Source organism: Pipistrellus hanaki (assembly GCF_964339955.1).
Source record: "Pipistrellus hanaki genome assembly, chromosome: 2".
NCBI lineage: Eukaryota > Metazoa > Chordata > Mammalia > Chiroptera > Vespertilionidae > Pipistrellus > Pipistrellus hanaki.
Genome location: NC_140504.1, coordinates 158,980,649 through 159,001,110, shown reverse-complemented (window position 1 = coordinate 159,001,110; position 20,462 = coordinate 158,980,649). Strand labels below are relative to the sequence as shown.

Below are 20,462 nucleotides of genomic sequence, written 5' to 3'. Positions count from 1 at the left end.
AAAATCAATTTTTAAAAACTTTTACAAAATTACTAAATAAAACCAAAATTGAAAAAGAAAAAACAAGCCCTAGCCAGGTGGCTTAGTTAGAGTACCATCCCAATACACCAAGGTCAGGGCACATATATGAGTCAACCAATGAACACATAAATTAGAACATGTTGATGTTTCTCTCTCTTTCTTTCCCCCCTCCCTTTCTCTCTCTCTCTCAAATCAATCAATAATTTCTTAAACAAAATTTGGTGCACAAAATTCATGTGGCGGGGAGGGAGGTGTGTCCCTAAGCCCAGTCTGTACCCTCTCCAATCTGGGACCCCTTGAGAGCTGTCCGACTGCCCTCTCAAAATACAGGACTGCTGGCTCCCAACTGCTCATCTGCCTGCCTTCCTGATTGCCCCTAACTGCTTCTGCCTACTAGTCTGATCACCCCCTAACCACTCCACTGCCAGCCTGATTGATGTCTAACTACTCCCTGCCAGCCTGATTGACCCTTACTGCCCTCCTTTGCTGGCCTGGTCACCCCTAACTGCCCTCCCCTGCAGGCTTGATCACCCCCAACTGCCCTCCCTTGCAGGCCTGGTCCCTCTCAACTGCCCTCCCTTGCAGGCCTGGTCCCTCCCAATGGCCCTCCCCTGCTGGCCATCTTGGGTTCACATGGGGACAGCCATCTTTGACAACATGGAGGCAGCCATCTTGTGTGTTGGAGTGACAGTCAATTTGCATATTACTCTATTAGATAGGATAGAGGCCTGATGCATGGGTGGGGACCAGATGGTTTGTCCTGAAGCGTGTTTTGGATCAGAGTGGGAGTTCCCTGGGGCAGCTGGGCGAGGGGCCTATGGTGGTTTTCAGTCCGGCCATGCCCACCGGCAACCCAAGTGGAGGCCCTGATATCTGGGATTTATTTTCTATAATTGAAACTTTGTAGCCTTGAGCGGGGGCCAGGGCTTGCCAAGAAGCTTGGCTTCCTCCATCGCCAGGGGAAACCAAGCCACCACCATTTTTGTTGGGATTTATTTATCTTCTATAATTGAAACTTTGTACCCTTAAGTGGAGGCCAGGGCCAACCAGGAAGCTTAGCTTCCTCCATCACCATGGAAACCAAGCCTCCTGCTCACTCTGTGGCCGCATCCATCTTGGTTTAATTTGCATACTTGCACCTGATTGGCTTGTGGGCATAACGGAGGAATGACCAATTTGCATGTTTCTCTTTTATTAGTGTAGATTGGTCACATTTTTCTGGGGTTTTTTTGCATGTCAAGTAATATAGGATTTTACCCTGGACCCCATGGATGTTATGCTGTGTGGACAAGATGCAGTCACCCGGTTAGGTTGAGACTACAAATTCCATCTTCCCTTTTGTGCATGGTGGTTCCATTCTGTAGTTTGGGTCTATTTCACACCTGGGCCTGAGAATTCCATAGGTTCACTGAGCATTAGAGTCTCTCTTTACTCAGGTTTTCTTCTTTTATTCTCCTGCCACCAGGGGCCACATTTCCTGGTTCCTCTGACCAGAAAGATGGAAGTTTCTCTTTGAATATTAGCCATGTGTACCATTTCTACAGCTCCTTACCTGGGTCACGGCCCTCAGTACAGCACCACCAGGAAAACATTTAGGACCAGGGGCCTTCATCCCTGCTGTCATTTCTCCAAGTTTTTATTTTCCACCACATTTTGAGTTTCTTTACTTTTCAAGAAGCCCCGGTAGTTGTGTTTTGTTATTTTGACATGTTTTTCATTTTAATCAGCAGGAGAGAGGTGCTATCATGTGTATGCCATCATGCTGAATCTGGAACTTGTCATTTTTTCCTTTAGTGATTTTTAAAATACTAACCCTATTAGAGAAATATGGGAAAACCTGAACTGAAGCCAGGATCTCTTCAGTGGGGTCCGAGTAAACCATATTGCCTCACCTAATATCTTAGGGAGCGTTTCCTGTCACATTTAATTCTCTCTCCGAACTCTGTTGTCATTATAGTTAGTGTCCTCTAACATCCTTTGTTTGAACGCAGTTTTGCGGCTCTTTCAGAGCCAAGTATGTTTGTTCACACCCCCAAGAGCATGATATGTGTGGCAGTTTAATTATAAACACCATATGAGAACATACTTGCCAAGTTGCATCAAAGTTGGCCACTAAACTGAGCGGTAACATAGGTTTTGTTTTTCACAACTACTATTGCCTTTTTTTTTTTTAAATAAACTTTATTTTAATCCTCATCTGAGGATATTTTTTCAATTGATCGAGAGAGAAAGAGAGAGAAAGGGAGAGAGAGAGAGAGAGAGAGAGAGAGAGAGAGAGAGAGAGAGAGAGAGAGAGAACCCACAACCAAGACATGTGCCCTTGACCAGGAATCGAGCCCAAGACCTTTCAGTTCAAGGGCCAATGCTCCAACCACTGGGCAAACTAGCCAAGTCTACTACTGCCTTTTTTAAAAATAAACATGTGTGTTTTTATTTTTTGATAAAGAGGGAGATAGAGAAATATCTATCAGCTGCTTCCTGCACAATCCTTACTGGAGATCAATGCCAAAACCCAGGCATATTCCCTGGCCAGAAATCAAACTGGGGACCTGTTGGTCCATGGGACAACGCTTAATCACTGAGCCACACTGGCCAGGCTACTATTGCCTTTTTTTAATTAAAATTTTTGTTGATTTTAGAGAAGGGGGCGGGGGGTGGGGAGCTAGAGAAGCATCAATTTGTTGCTCCACTGCGTTCATTGGTTGATTCTTGAATGTGCTCTGACCTGGGATCGAACCTGAACCAGCAACTTGGAGAATCTGGATAACACCCTAACCAACTGACCTACCCAGCCAGGGCCCTTACTGTTGCCTTTTACTGAGCCTGTTTTTGTAGGCGAGGACTGCACTATATCGTCTCATTTAATCCTCAAACTGACACTGTGAAGTAGGTGATATTCTCCTCATTTTATGCCTAGAAATGGAAGCTCTAAGAGGCTAAGGAACTTACTGAGGACTCCCCAGCTAGAGTGTTAGAGCTGAAACCCGGGTCTTTCTGACTCCAAAGGCCCTGCACTTTAAGTCTTGTGCTGCCCTGACCTCCTGCAGCACTGAGTGTTTTGTTCAGCAGCTCTCATGGGCCAGTCAGGCTGCAGCTCTTTATTAAATATGTGTTGTGTTTTGCTTCTTTTCTAGGAGCTCAGTGATGCCCTTGGAATCAGTATTGCTGGAGGAAAAGGAAGTCCCTTGGGAGATATCCCAATATTTATTGCCATGATTCAGGCCAGCGGTGTGGCTGCACGCACACAGAAGCTTAAAGTAAACAAGGGGGGAATGGTGAAGTACTAACAGCATGGGGGGTGGGAAAGGAAATGGCAGCCATGGGCACTTTGTTTAAAGTTGGAATTCCAACAGCCTGGAGAGACCCATGCTGAGGGCAGAATGCATTAGAGAAAGTTTATACCTGAAATTCACTGGGTCCCTGGGCATATAAAAATATTATTGTTTGTATCAAACCTTCTCCATGAAAAAAGAAATTGCAGCTCATTTACAAAGCTTCCTGTACCATTTTTTAGCACCTAATTGCACCCAAAGTTCATTTTTACCTGAGAGTGATTTAACCATAGAATCTTCCTTCAATCAAAAGAATCAACATTGTTATAATTTCCCCCCTTAATTTTAACTTAGGTAGAAAATAAAGCAGAAAATATTTGGCTTCCTCATTAGAGTTTTATTGAACAGTTCATTTGTATAGCCCACTATTACTGGCGAATGGATGTATGAAGTGCCACCATTACCAAAATACAAAAGTGGCCTGCCGTGCCTTTTAATAATCAAAGCTGACCCCCTTCTTGTTTCTCTGATTGGCCTGTGTCTGAGGAAAGCCATAAAAATTCCTCATGCTGCTGGAACATGCACACACCGGAGACAGACGGAACCTTCACAATGGCCACAAATGGGGAATATGACTTCCAACGAATGTTAAGCATTCTTCTCAAATTTAATTTTTCTTAATGATAGTGATTTCCTCCCACTTTTGTACCTCCAGGTTGGAGATCGGATTGTCAGCATCAATGGGCAACCTTTGGATGGGCTGTCTCACGCGGACGTGGTTAATCTGCTGAAGAACGCCTATGGGCGCATTATCCTGCAGGTACTGCAATCAAAGGAGCACACAGCTGCTGGGGGCAGATAAGTGGCGTGCAGAAAAGATTGAGCGTCACTGGCAGTAAACATCACTGCCCAGCGGGGTGCTTGCTGATGTGAATTATGAAGGTTGAAAGCAAGAACTTATTATTTTTATTCAGAAATTCTTTAATGCCACCCATACAGGCAGTGAGCATGATTATATGAAAGCATAACAAGAGGAGAAAAATTACTCTTTGCTTCACGTGCTAAATCAACGAGGCTTTTGGCTTCCAGCGTTCTTTTGTACATCAGAGTTTGCAAGGAATAGGAAATGATTTCTTTTCTTCTGCCCCAAAACTGTTACTGAACTGCCCAAGTGCTATTTCTTCCGTTAAAAGAAGGGAGAAATACAATGCTCTTTTTCCAGTACCTAAAGTGATTGCCGACACTGTTACATTCTCACTGCATGGTAGTCATCAACTAAGGCAGGCAAGTATTTATCAGCTGTGGTCCTCAAGAGTATTGTCCAGAGGCACAGGGACATATACCAGGAAGGGAAAATCAGGTGTGCTGTTAATTATCTCTTCTTAGATTCTCAGCACTTCAAATGTGTCTGAGGTTGATATGCAGTGAGTGAGAGGCAGCATAATGGCAGTGAGTTTCGTTAAAGCGTTTCCCCGAAATGTATGATCATAACCACTATACTTCTGCAGAAGTAGTATTCAGTGGTTTATAGGTAAGAAGAATAAAACCCACCATGGTGTACCTGAGAGAGAAGGCTAGCCAGCCCCTCCGATCATTCTAGCCCTAAAATAAGTTTGAATTGAAAAACCATTACTTCTGGGAGACCAATCTGTGGTGTTTAACTCTCAATGATCCAAGTCCAAAGTGCCAAAATAGGCATTGGGAAAAGTATATGGCTTTCAGCCTGTATACAAAGAATCATAAAAATACCATCAGTTTCAAGGGAGTTCACATGATCAACGACCTATTCATTCAGTGGTTTGGGTCCCCAAGTTCCTGTTGAGCACAAACAAAAACACGATGTGGACTGGCTATAGAGTCGGCTTCCCCCTTTCCTCCGTGTCCCCACTTTCAGTGAAAACTTACATGGTTACCTCCCATTCCTCCCTCTGCCAGTTGTCAGCGCCCCCAAGTCCTTCCCTTTCTGCTCACTGTGCTCACTTTCCCTTCAAGTCAGGCTGACCCTGAGAGGCCCCACAAGTGCAACTCTTCAGCCTCAGAGTTCACTGATTAGGTACTGAATTTTACTAGTAAGAGGATGTTATTTCAGATGATAACTATGCCAAAACAAAAAAAAAGTGTCCCCCTTAACAAGATCTGCTAAGTATTGCTATTTTCATACACTGATATTATGTGCCCATCTCCACCTTCTTCACAAGGAAATGGGGACACAATTCACAAGTGTAACTTTCACTATAAAAAGCATCTTGCATGACAATGAACTCATGCTTGCCCATGCGGAATTAGCACTCCATTCAGCCACGTTGTCACTATGAGCACACTCTTAAAGGAATTCCTTATTTTTCCTAGGTCTGTATTTTAAGAAGAAAATGATATTCTCTTGCATGAATCACATGAGTTGGTGTTATTTTTTTTTAACATGTGTTATTAAAAGCTCAAGGGAATCCTTTGGGCTTTGACAGTGTAATGTGCACAGTTAAGAGTAGGGAGCATATGTGCTGCCAAAGGCTTTAGACACAAAGCCCAGGAGACTCTCATGTTCTGCATCAGACACCTTTCCCTTGCCTAGAGTATTTGCTTTAATTAAAACGGAGTGCAAGTAGTACCAGCAATCCAATGCTCACAGCTCACTTGTCACTAGGTAATTGTTTATACTATCAGAGGAGCCAGCCTATTGACAGATCCATAGGGAAAGCCAGATAATTGTGTCTGACGATGTGAAAAAGACTATTGCCAGTGTATCTGCGAAGCAGTCAGCAACTACTAATTGCACAGGGAAGATCAAGGTCTGGGTCAACAGACTGCAGGGTGGAGAAGGGGGGAAAGAGCAGAAGAGTCCACCAGCACTTCTGGAAGCTTCTCACAGTTTAAATTGCCATCTCCAGGTGTAATAAGGAGATAGATATCCGTCACCTTCAAGTCTGATGGTTCCTTATTCCCAGTTATAGATTGGTCACTGGTGGTTGATTTGGCTATGAGGGGTCATTGAAAATGTTTCCAATTATATTTGCTTCTGTGGTTTGGTAATTTGTCACTTCAGCTCTTTTGTCTATAAAAGTACTGTATAATTGTTTTTGGATAAAATCTAGTAATTCAGGCTCTCTGCTAAGAGGAAAAAAAAAAAACGTTTCTTTCACTATTTTTTTTTAGTACCTACATAGAGGATAAAAGAGCATTTGAGGGATTTTTATCACCAAAGAAAACTGTGAGACTTGTTCTGGGTTCTGAAAGATTTTCCAAACACTTTAGAGCATCGGAAATTAGGTGGATTGAGGGAGCATTGACCAATCTAGGAAATTCAGGAAGAATGTGCTGGGAGAGGAGAGAACATTTCAGTTTGGGACCTCCAGGTGGAGAGAAGTCCACCAGGCATAAAAAACGTGTTGCCAGTGGGGTGGGAGGGCATATGTGCTGCCAAAGGCTTTAGACACAAAGCCTTTGGCAGCACATATGGAACCTCTTGTGGGAAACAGACAGGGTAACGTAAGCCATTGGCAGTTTTTTTATGTCAACCTCCACCCTGCCTGCCACATTAAACTTCATCAATACTGGTTCACTGAATGGCCGCTGGTTTGATTCCAGGTCAGTCCACATGCCCAGGTTTTAGGGTCAGTCCCCAGTTGGAGTATGTGCCAGAGACAGTCAATCAATGTTTCTCTCTCTCTCCCTCTCCCTCTCCCTTTCTCTTCCTACTTTCCTCTAAATAAAAATCAATAAAATATTTTTTAAAGATGATAAATTTCAAAAATGGCTTATCAGCATAACATTTAGCTTATATCTCTAGAATTAAGAAAAGTTCAGTGTGTCTCTAGGGAGTGAAAGCATTGAATTTTTTATTGTGGACTGTATTTAATTTTTTATAATGTACATACAAAAAGAAATTACCTGGAGAAATAAAAAAGAAAAGGACCAGGAGTCAAAAATACAGTTCCTACACACTAAGAGATAAAAGAATTTCAAGAATAGCACACTTACCAACGAGGCAAAAGTAAATAAAACTATAGAAAAGTCACTACAACTGGCAGATAAATCACTGACAATCTTTAATACAATTGAGTTATTTCTTTTAGAGTTGGTGGCAAGTCAGTAGAGAGCCAGGGAGTGATTGGGAGCAAAGGAAATAGAAGAAATAGTTGAGGCAATGGCTTCTCTTTTAGGGTGGTCATTTTCTAAGAGTGAATAAAGAAAAGATTTTAGCATTTGAGAGAAGTGCTTCTCTGCCGAGAACCAATTACAGCATGTAATAATTACAAGAGTTTCACCAAAGCTTGGGGAGCTCAACAGGGTTGAATCAAATGTAGTTTATCTGGGGGAAGTGGCTAAATGGCACTTCCCCCAAACCATTCAAGAACAGGAAGTGTTCATGATCAGTTCACCAAAGACCATGAATTTATCCACAATGGGGACAGTGTCTGTGCCTTAGGTCAGGGCCTGGCCCAGTGCAGATGCCTAGTACATATTGGTTGCATTGAGCAGGTTGCTGAGCCATGCTGATCAAGTTGAGGATGTGAACTTAAAACAAATCAGCACAGTTACCAATTGGGTCCAGGAAAATTCCAGTAGAGGAGAAAGAGGGATTGAGTTGGGAGTATCATTAATGGACTGGTTTGTGAGTCATTCTTAATCTTGGTTATCCAATAAAATCAGATTCCAGCACCCCAGTGATTTCATTGGTCTGGGATGTGGCATGCACATCAGGATGTTTTAAAGTTTCCCAGGTGACCCACAGGATGAGAACCACTACTATAGAGCCTAAGACCATCGGAAAACACAGATATTTACATTACAGTGGTTCAACATTCTGGAGAAAGGCGCTGCATGTAGATGATTAAGGAGTCCAAGGACGAAAGATATTTTTGAAAGGCATTGGGAGTCAGTATTTTGTACTGCAAGATTTGAGTCCTAACAAATCTAATGGTTAATTGTATTCCTTTACATGATCAGCAGCTCTGGAAAGTTGTAAGCAAGGATCTCAAGCTCTTGTGCATTGTAATATTGTAGTTATCTGGAAAATATTTTGACTTCTTGATTCTCCAAAATGTAATCCCCCAACTTATTTTTAAGAAAAGGTATTCATCCTAAGATTTGTGCAATAAAGATCTGTGCTTTATTACTCAATTAGACGTTTTAGTAAACACGCATTGTTCTAATATAGAAATATAATTCTGACTGGATTTAGTTTTGCTTATAACCTAAATTATCAAACACCACAAGGAGCCAAGGCATGAGAGAGAATATCCAAATGAATACCTCCCTACAGAAAGCAGTTTAAGGAGGAGACAGAATTTAAGAAGGAAATTAATGTTGATAGGAAAACCCTAGAGGGGGAAACACAAAGTAAGAGATGGGTGCAGTTGGAGGGGGGAACACTGAGTGAGGGGTGGGTGCAGTTGGAGGGGGGAACACTGAGTGAGGGGTGGGTGCAGTTGGAGGGGGGAACACCGAGTGAGGGGTGAGTGCAGTTGGAGGGGGGAACACTGAGTGAGGGGTGGGTGCAGTTGGAGGGGGGAACACTGAGTGAGGGGTGTGTGCAGTTGGAGGGGGGAACACTGAGTGAGGGGTGGGTGCAGTTGGAGGGGGGAACACTGAGTGAGGGGTGGGTGCAGTTGGAGGGGGGAACACTGAGTGAGGGGTGAGTTCAGTTGGAGGGGGGAACACTGAGTGAGGGGTGGGTGCAGTTGGAGGGGGGAACACTGAGTGAGGGGTGAGTTCAGTTGGAGGGGGGAACACTGAGTGAGGGGTGAGTGCAGTTGGAGGGGGGAACACTGAGTGAGGGGTGGGTGTATTTGAAGGGGGGAACACTGAGTGAGGGGTGGGTGCAGTTGGAGGGGGGAATACCGAGTGAGGGGTGGGTGCAGTTGGAGGGGGGAACACTGAGTGAGGAGTGGGTGCAGTTGGAGGGGGGAACACTGAGTGAGGAGTGGGTGCAGTTGGAGGGGGGAACACTGAGTGAGGGGTGAGTGCACTTGGAGGGGAGATCACAAAGTAAAATTTAATTACATCCTCAGAAGAAAACATGCTTTTTGGTCCTTCCTCTTCCACTAATTCAAAGGTCTCTGCATGTTCCTCAGGCTCAGCAGATAATGCTTCTTCCCCATCTTTCATTTTATAAGTCTCCCCCTCCTCTAGTGGGGTGGTTTCCTCCTCTTTCCTTTCATAAGTCACCTTCTCAGGTACAGGCATTGCCTCCTCCTCCTTCAGGCCAGCCATCTTCCTCTCCTCAGAGGAAGGGATTTCCTCCTTCAGGCCAGCCATCTTCCTCTCCTCAGATGAAGGGATTTCCTCCTTCAGGCCAGCCATCTTCCTCTCCTCAGATGAAGGGATTTCCTCCTTCAAGTCAGCCGCTTCCCTCTTCTCAGATGAAGGGATTTCCTCCTTCAGGCCAGCCATCTTCCTCTCCTCAGATGAAGGGATTTTCTCCTTCAAGTCAGCTGCTTCCCTCTTCTCAGATGAAGGGATTTGCTCCTTCAGGTCAGCCGCCTCAGGTAGACACTTATTAAAGTTTTGATCATAGCAATTTTGGGGAGGATGTAAGAAAACAAAGTACTTTCGTTAAATGCCTGGTGAAACTTTAAACTGGTAACTTAGGAAGATCTGTTCAATTTAGTGGATGTCACTCAGCAGTTCCGTATCTAGTGACCTCCCTTACAGAACCACTTTCAAGATGTTTATAGCAGCGCTATGTGCAACAGTAAGAGGAACTTAAAAGACCCAGAGGCTTTGAACTAGGACTCAGGGGTCCTCAAACTTTTTAAAGTGGGGGCCAGATCACGGTCCCTCAGAGAGCTGGAGGGCTGGACTATATGAACTACTAATCCCTACTATAACACCTTGGCTGCGCTCACTGCCCAAAAAACCTGGCGGGCAGGATCAGACTCCCCTGGGGGCTGCATGTGGCCTGCGGGCCGTAGTTTGAAGACCCCTGAACTAGGTGAATGGTTTTACAGGATGAATGGGAAGTGTGGGAGATATCTGTAACATCTCCAGGTCTCCAGGGATGAGGGATAAGAGGAACGTAGGTTGCTGCTCTGTAAAAAGCCAGACCATAGGTTGCCAATCTTAAGAGTTGGAAGTAGTGCCCTGGCCGGGGTGGCTCAGTTGATTGGTGATCATCCCATGCACCAAAAGGTCTCCAGTTGAATTCCGGGTCAGGGCACATGAGGGCTTGATCTCCCGGTAGAGGGCATGTACGAGGCAGCCAATTGGTGTTTCTATATCTCTCCCTCTCCTTCCTCTCTCTAAAATCTATAAAAACATTTCTTTTTTAAGTAAAAAAAATTAAAAATTAAAAAAAAAGTTGGCACAGCCAGCATGGCTCAGTGGTTGAATATCAATCATCAATCTATTCAATCTATGAACCAGGAAGTCAAGGTTTGATTCCTAGTCAGGGCACATGCCTGAGTTGCGGGCTCGATCCCCAGTGTGGGGGTTGCACGAGGCAGTTGATCAATGATTCTCTCTCATCATTGATTTTTCTATCTCTCTCCCTCTCCCTTCAATTCTGAAATAAATAAAAATATATATTTTTTTTTTCTTAAAAATGTTGGAGCTGCCGAGACTGGTTTGGCTCAGTGGATATAGCGTCGGCCTGCAGACTGAATGGTCCCGGGTTTGATTCCAGTCAAGGGCATGTACCTTGGTTGTGGGCACATCCCCAGTGGGGGTGGTGCAGGAGGCAGCTGATCGATGTTTCTCTCTCATCGATGTTTCTAACTCTCTATCTCTCTCCCTTCCTCTCTGTAAAAAATCAATAAAATATATTTAAAAAAAAAAAAAAAAAAAAAAAGTTGGAGCTGGCCTAGCCGGGTCCAAAGATTCCAGACACCACACCTCTTAAACCACACATTCAAGTTGTACAGACCTGATACCCATAACCAAAGACCTCCAAGCCTCCCTGCCTTACCCAGGATTCCTGCTCCTGTCTCCACTTTGAACGGCATGTGTTCACATCTGCCCCCCACAGTAGATGGCATTGATCGCAAGCCTGTTTTTGGAGGGCAGGGAACACATTTGCTTTCCCTTGGTTTCCTCTGCTCCCATCTCTATCCTCTGAATCTACCACAGAAGTTTGTACCCAGGAATTCAAGATATCCTTTTTTTGTTTTGTTTTTTTCAAAAAAAATAAGTTTTTCATTAGCCTATCTGCCTTCCCCTACTTCAAAACACACAGCCTTACCTTCGTGCTGTTCAGTCCCAGGTGTTGGTGGAGCAAAAGCAAGCACTTCAGACGCAAAGTAAAGCAGGGCTGAGCCAGGACTCATAGACCGCATCTCCTAGAACTTGTATCTGGCTGAACATATACCCTCTTCCCAGATCAGATTATTATCCCCTTTCACAAATGAATCTGATTTCTGAGTTAATCCCTGGGAGGGCACATCAGAAAACTTGGAAATGAGATTAACCCCTTTCACAAATTAATCCCTGGGAAGGCAAATCAACTTGGGAAACCAACAATGCGTTGGGGCTACAAAGTCATCTGTGGGTAACGGGTTTGTTCTCTCCTTATCTTCCTGCCAAAGACCTAGCTGCTGATGAAAATCCTTCTCGTTGCCCACGCAGCCCCTTGGGTTCCACTCCTACAAAATGGGCACAAAGCTGGGTAGCTCCTAGGATCCTAGGTGGATCTTGGATTTAATATTATAAGTGGTTGGGAGACCCTTTTTATTTCAGGGTTCTGGGGTGAGCTAGAGGCCTTGATGTGTTGGAGGAGTATGATGATGTTGTAGAAGTATTTTCACGTTTTCTAGCTAGATTTTTAAAAATGAGCAAAAATTTTTACCCAGCCGGGACCGGTTTGGCTCAAGTGGATGGAGCATCGGCCTGCGGACTGAAAGGTCCCGGGTTCGATTCCGGTCAAGGGCATGTACCTTGGTTTTGGGCGCATCCCCAGTGGGGGGTGTGCAAGAGGCAGCTGATCGATGATTCTCTCTCATCGATGTTTCTAACTCTCAATCCCTCTCTCTTCCTCTCTGTGAAAAATCAATAAAATATATTAAAAAAAAAAATTTTACCCAAATGAACTATCACTTTGGTTTCATAATTTGTATGGCTGATTTTATGAACTCTTGAAAGTATCTTTCTAGGTAAAAGTTAAAAAGCTTTCTTCTAGAACATCTGTGGGGTGTCTGTCTCCCACACCCACGCGCTCTCTGTGTGGTATAGGGGAACGGGATGATATTTCCTGCCTGCTGCCAAGCACAGGCCATGATGACTGCCTGCTCTATTTGCACCTGCTGTTAGACTATCTCTCTGCCCCTCTTTCCCCTCATTCCATATCTACACTGTGACGTCTGTGCCCTCTTAAGAAAAACAAAACAAAATAAATAATAACAAGAAAAAGAGAGAGAAAATTAAAAATAAAGAAGTGAAGTCTTTTCTCTCACACCAGGTGATTTGCCTCACACTGCGTGTGACTAAAAGCACTAGATTCTAGGGTAAAATGCACCAAGCCGCTAATAAAAGAGTAATATGCAAATTGACTATCACTCCAACACACAAGATGGCTGCCCCCATGTGGACACAAGATGGTCTGCAGGAAAGGGCAGTTGGGAGGGACCAGGCCTGCAGGGGAGGGCAGTTCGGGGTGACCAGGCTGGCAAGGGAGGGCAGTTAGGGGGGACCAGGCTGACAGAGGAGGGCAGTTGGGGGGGAACAGGCCTGCAAGGAAGGGCAGTTGGGAGGGACAAGGCCTGCAGGGGAGGACAGTTGTGGGGGGACCAGGTCTACAGGGGAAGGCAGATGGGAGGACAAGGCCTGAGGGAAGGGCAGTTGGAGGTGATCAGGCCTGCAGAGGAGGGCAGTTGGGAGAGGCCAGGCCAGCAGGAGAGGGCACTTGGGAGGGACCAGACCTATAGGGGAGGGCAATTGTGGGGAACCAGGCCTGCAGGGGAGGACAGTTGGGGAAGGGGGACAAGGCCTACAGGGGAGGGCAGTTGGGGGCAACTATGCCAGCAGGAGAGGGTAGTTAGGGGTGACCAGGCCTGCAGGGGATGGCAGTTGGAGGCAACCAGACTGGCAAGGGAGGACAGTTAGGGGTTACCGGGCCAGGAGGGGAGGACAGTGGGAGGCAACCAGGCCTGTAGGGGAGGACAGTTAGGGGCAATCAGGCTGGCAGGGAAGTGGTTAGGGGGTGATCAGGCTGGCAGGCAGAAGTGGTTAGGGGCAATCAGGCAGCCAGGCAAGCACACGGTTGGGAGCCAGTAGTTCTAGTTTGTGAGAGGGATCCCAGATTGGAGAGGGTGCAGGGTGGGCTGAGGGATACACATATGCATTCCCCATGCCCCACCCCCGCCCCTGTATATGAATTTCATGCACCGGGCCTCTAGTTTTCAATATTACAACTAGTGGATTTCTAATTAGTCAACTAGAGGTGCCATCTACTAAAAGGTAGAAAACTAGAGGAAAAATAAATTGAAGGAATTCTGCTTTTGGATTAAGAGTTAATCATTCTTTCTATGATGGTATTCCAGAAGATCCTGTAACTTGCACTTAGCAGTGTTTTCCCCCAGGGTAGGGTGCTTCACCCAAAACATGTTCTGATCCAGCGGGGCTGGGGCCAGGGCTGGCCTGTCACTTGCTTTCCTTCTAAATATTAACAGATACAACCAAGTGTACAGGCAACCACACCCTCTGTTGGTTTATTATGAAACTGCAATCAAATCAAGCTCCTTTGCACTTAGTCCCTTCACTGTCATTGTGCACAGAGGGTAATAACTTGGAAGAATGGTTGATCAGGAGCAGGGGTAGCCCAGGAGCTCTTAAGAAAGAAGCTCTGATAACTCTGAGGTGAAGATAACTTCAGGCTAAGCAGACAACGCTGGCTTTTATGATTCACACCTGACAGATGAGGAAGCTGGAACTCGGGCACAGCATCATTTAAGTGGAAAAAACTGAACAGCAGAACTCCTTTCTGTATCCTAGTATGGGCTGTCAGAGCTATACCATATTTCTTCTGAATGCTTTGGAATTTTTTTTTCTGGGTAGAAATATAAGGTGAATATTTAAATGTTATTCCATTATACTTTTGGGACCATCTAAAAGGCAAATCAGACCCTGGAGTAGCTGAGTTGGGTAGAGCATTGTCTAAGGTTATGGGTTTGATTTCCCAGTAAGGGCACATACAAGAATCAACCATGAATGCATAAATAAGTGGGGAAAAAGTTAATGTTTCCCTCTCTCTTTCTCTCTTCTCTTTTCCTCTCTCTAAAATCAATCATAAAAAGATTTTAAAGAAAAATCATAGAGATATTCATTCTTTCTTTCATTCACCAGATATTAATCAAACACCTAATATACACTGGATAGTTTTTCATAATAGAGATACAGTAGTAATGGATTACAGGAGTACGTGGAAGTTGTACTGACACTCTCAGTACCAAAGTGAAAATACAACTGAAATCCAGAGATACAGTAATAAACCAAACAGACAAACTTCCTGCCCACACATTCAAATATGAAGTGATGGATGAGCCCTGTGACACTCAGAGTTAGAGGTTTGGGGGAAATATGATGAAATGGCCAGAAGGTTGAAAGGAAGCTTGACTAGTGCGGTGTCATGGAAGCCAAATGAAGAAACTAGTTTGAGAGAGAGTAAGTCACTGTGTCAAATGCTGCAGATAGGTTGAATAAGATGAGGAATGAGAACTGACCGTTGGATATAACTATGGTTTCTCTAATTCTACCCTGACTTATAATGGCTTGTCTTGTTCTAACTTTCCCCCCAGGTTGTAGCAGATACCAATATAAGCGCCATAGCAACTCAGCTTGAAAGCTTGTCTACGGGCTACCACCTTGGTTCACCCACTGCTGACCACCAACCGGAAGACACAGAGTAAGTGTCCTAGAGGCAAAGTGCCTATTATGTGTGTGGGCAATGCTCAGTGAGACCTTTTCCAGCTTTAATCTAGAGCGTACTTCCTGAAGAAGAGGAGGGGAAAGTACACACTACTTTTCTAATTTATAGATAGTCTCCAAGAGAGTCCAGGCTTTCCTCATTTCTCACAGAGCTTTGTCCCACTGGATAAGTTCTTAACAGACTGGTGGCACAGGGCTGGTCACTCTGACATGTGCCTAGGCCTCTCCCCCTCACCCCCCCAGAAACCACAGAATTACAGCCCAGGTGCACCCTGTCCATTATGCAAGGAACCGGGTTTCCTCAGTTTTCTAAGCAAAATCTTGTGGCACTTGCTGGCATCCTTCATTAAAACAAGTCATTACCATAAAAGTTGCTCCTTAAGGCAGCGTTTCTCAAACTGGAATGTGCATACGAATAATCTAAAGAGCATATAGTAAAATGCTAATCTCGCTGGGCCCATTCTCAGAGATGCTAAGTGGGTTGTCTCCAGTGGGCTACAGAGAGTCAGAGCACCCGCACTTCAAGAAATGCTGTTATTCCTCTCAGTACCAGCACTGCTCCATAAATGTTTGTTGACTGCTCTGAATGATTTTTTTTGAAAGATCTGGTGATCACAGCCATTCCCAACTTTTTCCTGGTGTTTTATCAACTTAAATGACACTTTTGGATTTGTTTTTCTTGAGGAAAGAATATGAAACTAAGTTCATTTTACCATGTTCTCATTATGAGAGTAATAAACCATGCTTTTAAAATATGACAAATACATGAAAATATAGCATTTTCAAGTTAAAAATAGCCCTTTCTTAAAAAAAAAAAAAAAAAAAAAAAAAAAAAAAAAAAAAACAGGACTCTTGTAGGAAGAGTAGTATACATTTAGCAGTTTTTGATCTCTATTTTTTTTTTATTATTATTGATTTTAGAAAGGAAGAGAGAAGGAGAAAGGGAAACATCAATGATGCGACTCATTGATTAGCTGCCTCCTACTGGGCTCAAGCCTGCAACCCAGGCATGTGCCCTGACTGGAAATTGAACTATGACCTCCTGGTTCACAGGTTGACATTCAACCACTGAGCCATACCAGCCAGACTATATCTTTTTTCCTTTTTTTTTTTTTTTTTTTTTTTTTCCTGATTCCACAGCTGCACAGCTCCTGACAGGTTGAGAACTACTAGCTTAAGAAAATTTAAATCACTTATAATCCAACCACTGTTAACATTCAGAGATTTTTTTTATTAGTATTCTAGATGAAAAATTACAACTAATTGAAAATGTGAGATAAATGGAGACAAAGTCCATCTGATGTTGCCAGTTGGGAAGGGGAACGCATTCCTCCCTCTCCCCTTGAAACAGGTCCCTAATTGCCAATAGATGGGATTAGGAAGGTCTCTAATGATTTGGTGGCCCCTCAGGGGCTAGTTCTAAAACAATGGCTTTAGACATCTAGGTTCGCTCCCATTCCAATATTCTTGAAAATGGGGGCTTGTGTGTGAAAGAGGAAACAAATCAAGTTCATGTCTAGCCAGTGAGTCATTCCTGAGAGACTTATAAAGCCACCAAGTGATGAAAGGCAGAGCCTTATCCATGATGTCATTACCATTCAGCCGAAGGGGATAATTCATCACTATTTCATCAGATATTTATTATTGCCTTCCTAAGGCTCGACACTGTATAGTGCTGGGTCCCGAGGATTCAAACTTAGGAACATAAGTGAAGGCATTGCCCCAGTCCTCAAGGAACTGCCAGAGACCCATAAATCTGTGGTTATAAGAGTTGATAAGTATCGGAGAGCTAAGTTCAGTGGGAGAGATGAGTAAGCCCAGGGTCCTGGAAACCCATGGAAGAGGAGCACAACTCAATCAGGGAGTGTACTTGGAGGCACTAACGCTAAAGCTGAGTTTTTTGTGGTAATTGGGAAAAGCAGGAATTGCATTCAAAACAGTCAACAGTTTATATGGTATAGACATTCAGCAATTACTATGGATGCCCGCTATACACAGCCAATAAGAACTTCAATAAACAACTGAAAATCAAGCCTGAAATTAGCCAGGCAAAATTGGGGAGAGGGAAGAATATTCTAGTCAGACAGAACAGCATACTCAGGGTTGTTTGCATCCCAGTTTTGCAAATTTTTCTAAACGTGTGAACGGCTGAGTTCACACCACTTGGCTCTGCCTCCCGGACACATGGGAGCTGCCACAGAGCAAGGGGTGCTGCCAGGCCACAGGTCTGAGCCTCCTTCTGCAGATAGGACAACAGGGCTGCAATACCGGAGTTCCTCCAGGTGTTTATTTACCTGTGGACAGCCACGTGTGGGAATCGGAGGCTGGTATGAGTTAAGCTTAGATTGAACTCCGTGAACTCACATAGGTAATGTAATGTTCTAGCCATGTTGTTTCTGAGAGAGATGACTTCCACACTGGACGAAGCTTGGAAAATCCGAATGATGCCTTTGAAACACATTGCCTTTATCCCTTTCGCCCTACCTTGGCTTCTCTCCTTTCCCCTGGATTTCCATTCTCGTTGACACAGTCATGATCCTGAGCTTGTTGTAGGCACAGTGCGTAGTGCTAGGAATTCTCAGATGACTAAGACCTCAGGAGTTCGTGGTCCGGTAGGGGAGGAAGAGGGGTACGTCACCACAATACACCACAACTAGGGCCATCATGGACACCTGGCCGAGTGCAGAGGGAGCACCAAGAAGGAGTAGCTCACTCTCCCAGAGGAGTCGTGGGAGCGCCACAGTGGAGGTGGCTTTTGAAGAATGACTTCGCACCTTAGATGGGCGTGGCAGAGCAGGTGCGTGAGGGTGTTCAGGCAGAAAAAGAACAGCAGTGTAGTTTACTAAGTTATCAGGCCACCGTTGCCCGCTCAGAACACAAGTCCACCTGCAGACTGGCAGTCTACACTCTGCTCAGATGATGCCCCGTGCACATTCTTTAAGGATGTAAAGACAGCTCCATTCAGTTTTCTTTTAAAAGTATCTTTATTGATTTTTATAAAGAGAGGAAGGAAGAGGGAGGTAGAGAAACATCCATGTGAGAGCAAAATATCAGTTGGCTGCCCCCTACCTGGGATCAAGCCCACAACCCGGGCATAAGTCCTGACCAGAATCAAACTGTCAACCTTTCAGTGCACAGGACAATGCCCAACCACTGAGCCACACGGGCCAGGCCTCCATTCAGGTTTAAACAGTCAACTTAAAAATTTAAAACTAAGCACAGAGAAGGATGCTTTGACAATTTCAGGATCATGACTTTATTTGTAAATAAAAAACAGTGGGTTGTATGAAAGGGAAACCCCTAAAACATCAAGACTATTGGTCATTAGTCCAGCATGACATGGGAAACTTTTTTTTAAATGTTCCTAGATTGCTCTCTCAGAGTTTGATTTGATCTTAATAGTTTCGCAGTATGAAAGTCTCTCTCAAATCTGTGTTCTTCCATGAAAATGAAATTCCTCTTCAATATCTACTCTTCAATTAAACAGCATGCATTGTGTTTTCAGAACACCTCCACCTAAGATTATTACTTTGGAGAAAGGCTCTGAAGGATTGGGGTTTAGTATTGTAGGGGGTTATGGAAGTCCCCATGGAGACCTGCCAATTTATGTCAAGACTATATTTGCAAAGGTATTTTTTTCCTTTTTTACTGTACTTTTTTTTTTTTTTTTAATCAAACCTAGGTGAGATTTTTTTTTTTTTTTAAGTGCTTTGGTTTCTTTTGGGCTATACCTGAATGTGTACATGTATGCTTATTTCATTTTAATTTTATAGGAAATTCCTGTACCACACTAGTGAAAGATAAGTTCTTTTATAATAGTGGAGTCACAGAGATGTAATTTCCTTTGGACTCTGCAACAAAAGTAAATGCTGACAGATTTTAATGATTGTCTTCTTTCTGCAACACAACATCAGGAGCAGTACCATGATCTTGGTATTACTATGGGCTAGAACAAAGATGTGTTCTCCTTTAAGAAAAGGTAGCAGAAAAGAAAAAGAAAGAAAAAGTAGCAGACACAAGAGGGACACATAGCATAAAGCTTTGTACAAGCCGCAGATCAGTGCAACATTAATGGCTTCCCGTCACTAAAAACCTCAGGAAACTTGAGTTTAAGGTGGTTTCTTTCTTACAGTATACTCTGCCAGATACCTACCTGCGGGACCAACCCAGGAAGTTAGATGAAGACTAGATAATCCTGTTTTTCAGGAATTAGATATTCCAACGTATCCTACTTAACACACAGGTCATGGCGTGCATGCTTCCAGGTGGCTCTTAGCTGTTATTTTTAACTTCATTAGGATTTTTAAAGTTGGAATGTGATTTTATTATAAACTTTGAAGAGCTTTGAAAAGCATTCAATATTGATATTGCCATTTTCTCATTGGTTTTATCACAGTCATTTGTTTATTAATTGATCCAATTGTCCCCTTTAGCTTTATTTTCCTAAAGACATAAAGATCTTTAAAAAAAAAAAAAAAAAAATTGGTACTTTCTCTTTCTAGAAAGCTGTACTATACACTTAGTACAAGTCCACTTTTCCCCGGGCATATCTTATCACCTGCTAATGGGGCCTAACTGGGACCTGATCTAATTCTAAGTCCTTTGGCACAGGCTTTGGCACAGGTGTACTCACCTGTTTCCATCTTGCCAAGGTGCCTATGAAGAAGGCATGTTATTCCTAAACATGCATCTGTGGGCTTGGTGACCGGCCAAAGGATAGAGGGGAGGCAAATTAGGAACATTCTAGATAACAGTGCTGCCTTGGTCTGATCATTCCCAAGGTGGATCAGCCACCTGCAGACACCACCGTAAGTAGTCACAATGATGACTCCTTTGGGGCATTATTATACTTTGTCTTTAAGAGAGCCAGCTATGGAGATGCAGGTAGAGGAAAGGCTGCAAAATGAGCCCTCACCTTTTAGCAAGTTGCGCCTGTGCCTCCGCCTTGAAAGGCACCTCCAGAATGTTGTCATCACCATTCACTTTGTCACTGTAGGGAGGTCAGCTGTGGTCCAGAGAGAGGACTGCTTACCTTCTAAGGGCTTTGGACCCGAGGCCCAGAGTTCAGCAGCCTGCACCAGCCGCACCTGTCTCCACGGGCACGTAGACCGGTGGGGCCGGAGCTGGGCAGCTTTTGTCAGGTCACTCACTGGAACATACAGCTGAGAGTGCAATGACCATGCACTGCTGGTGGGTTTTTGAAAAGAAGCAACCGTCAAATCACAGCAGGACAGTGTAGTGGGGATAATGAATGGACTGAAGCTCACACAAAATGCTCTTTTTAAAGGTCCCCATTGAAAGTGCCCATTTAGGAAG

The 20,462-nt window shown here is 44.1% G+C and overlaps 1 protein-coding gene across 5 annotated transcripts in view; it reads left to right on the top strand.

Moving 5' to 3' along the window:
* PATJ (PATJ crumbs cell polarity complex component) overlaps positions 1-20,462 on the top strand; it is a 762,329-nt gene that overhangs the window by 274,570 nt on the left and 467,297 nt on the right. For 4 of the 5 annotated variants that reach the window (XR_014794340.1, XM_084876077.1, XM_084876076.1 and 1 more), the window contains 4 exons: positions 3,156-3,278; positions 4,009-4,113; positions 15,017-15,123; positions 18,652-18,775. Coding sequence is in view for 4 of the 5 variants with exons in the window: in XM_084876077.1 (XP_084732203.1) it covers positions 3,156-3,278; positions 4,009-4,113; positions 15,017-15,123; positions 18,652-18,775 (459 nt within the window). In the remaining variant the exon portion in view is untranslated. The remainder of the gene's footprint in view (positions 1-3,155; positions 3,279-4,008; positions 4,114-15,016; positions 15,124-18,651; positions 18,776-20,462) is intronic. The other variant, XM_084876078.1, reaches the window with a different exon arrangement.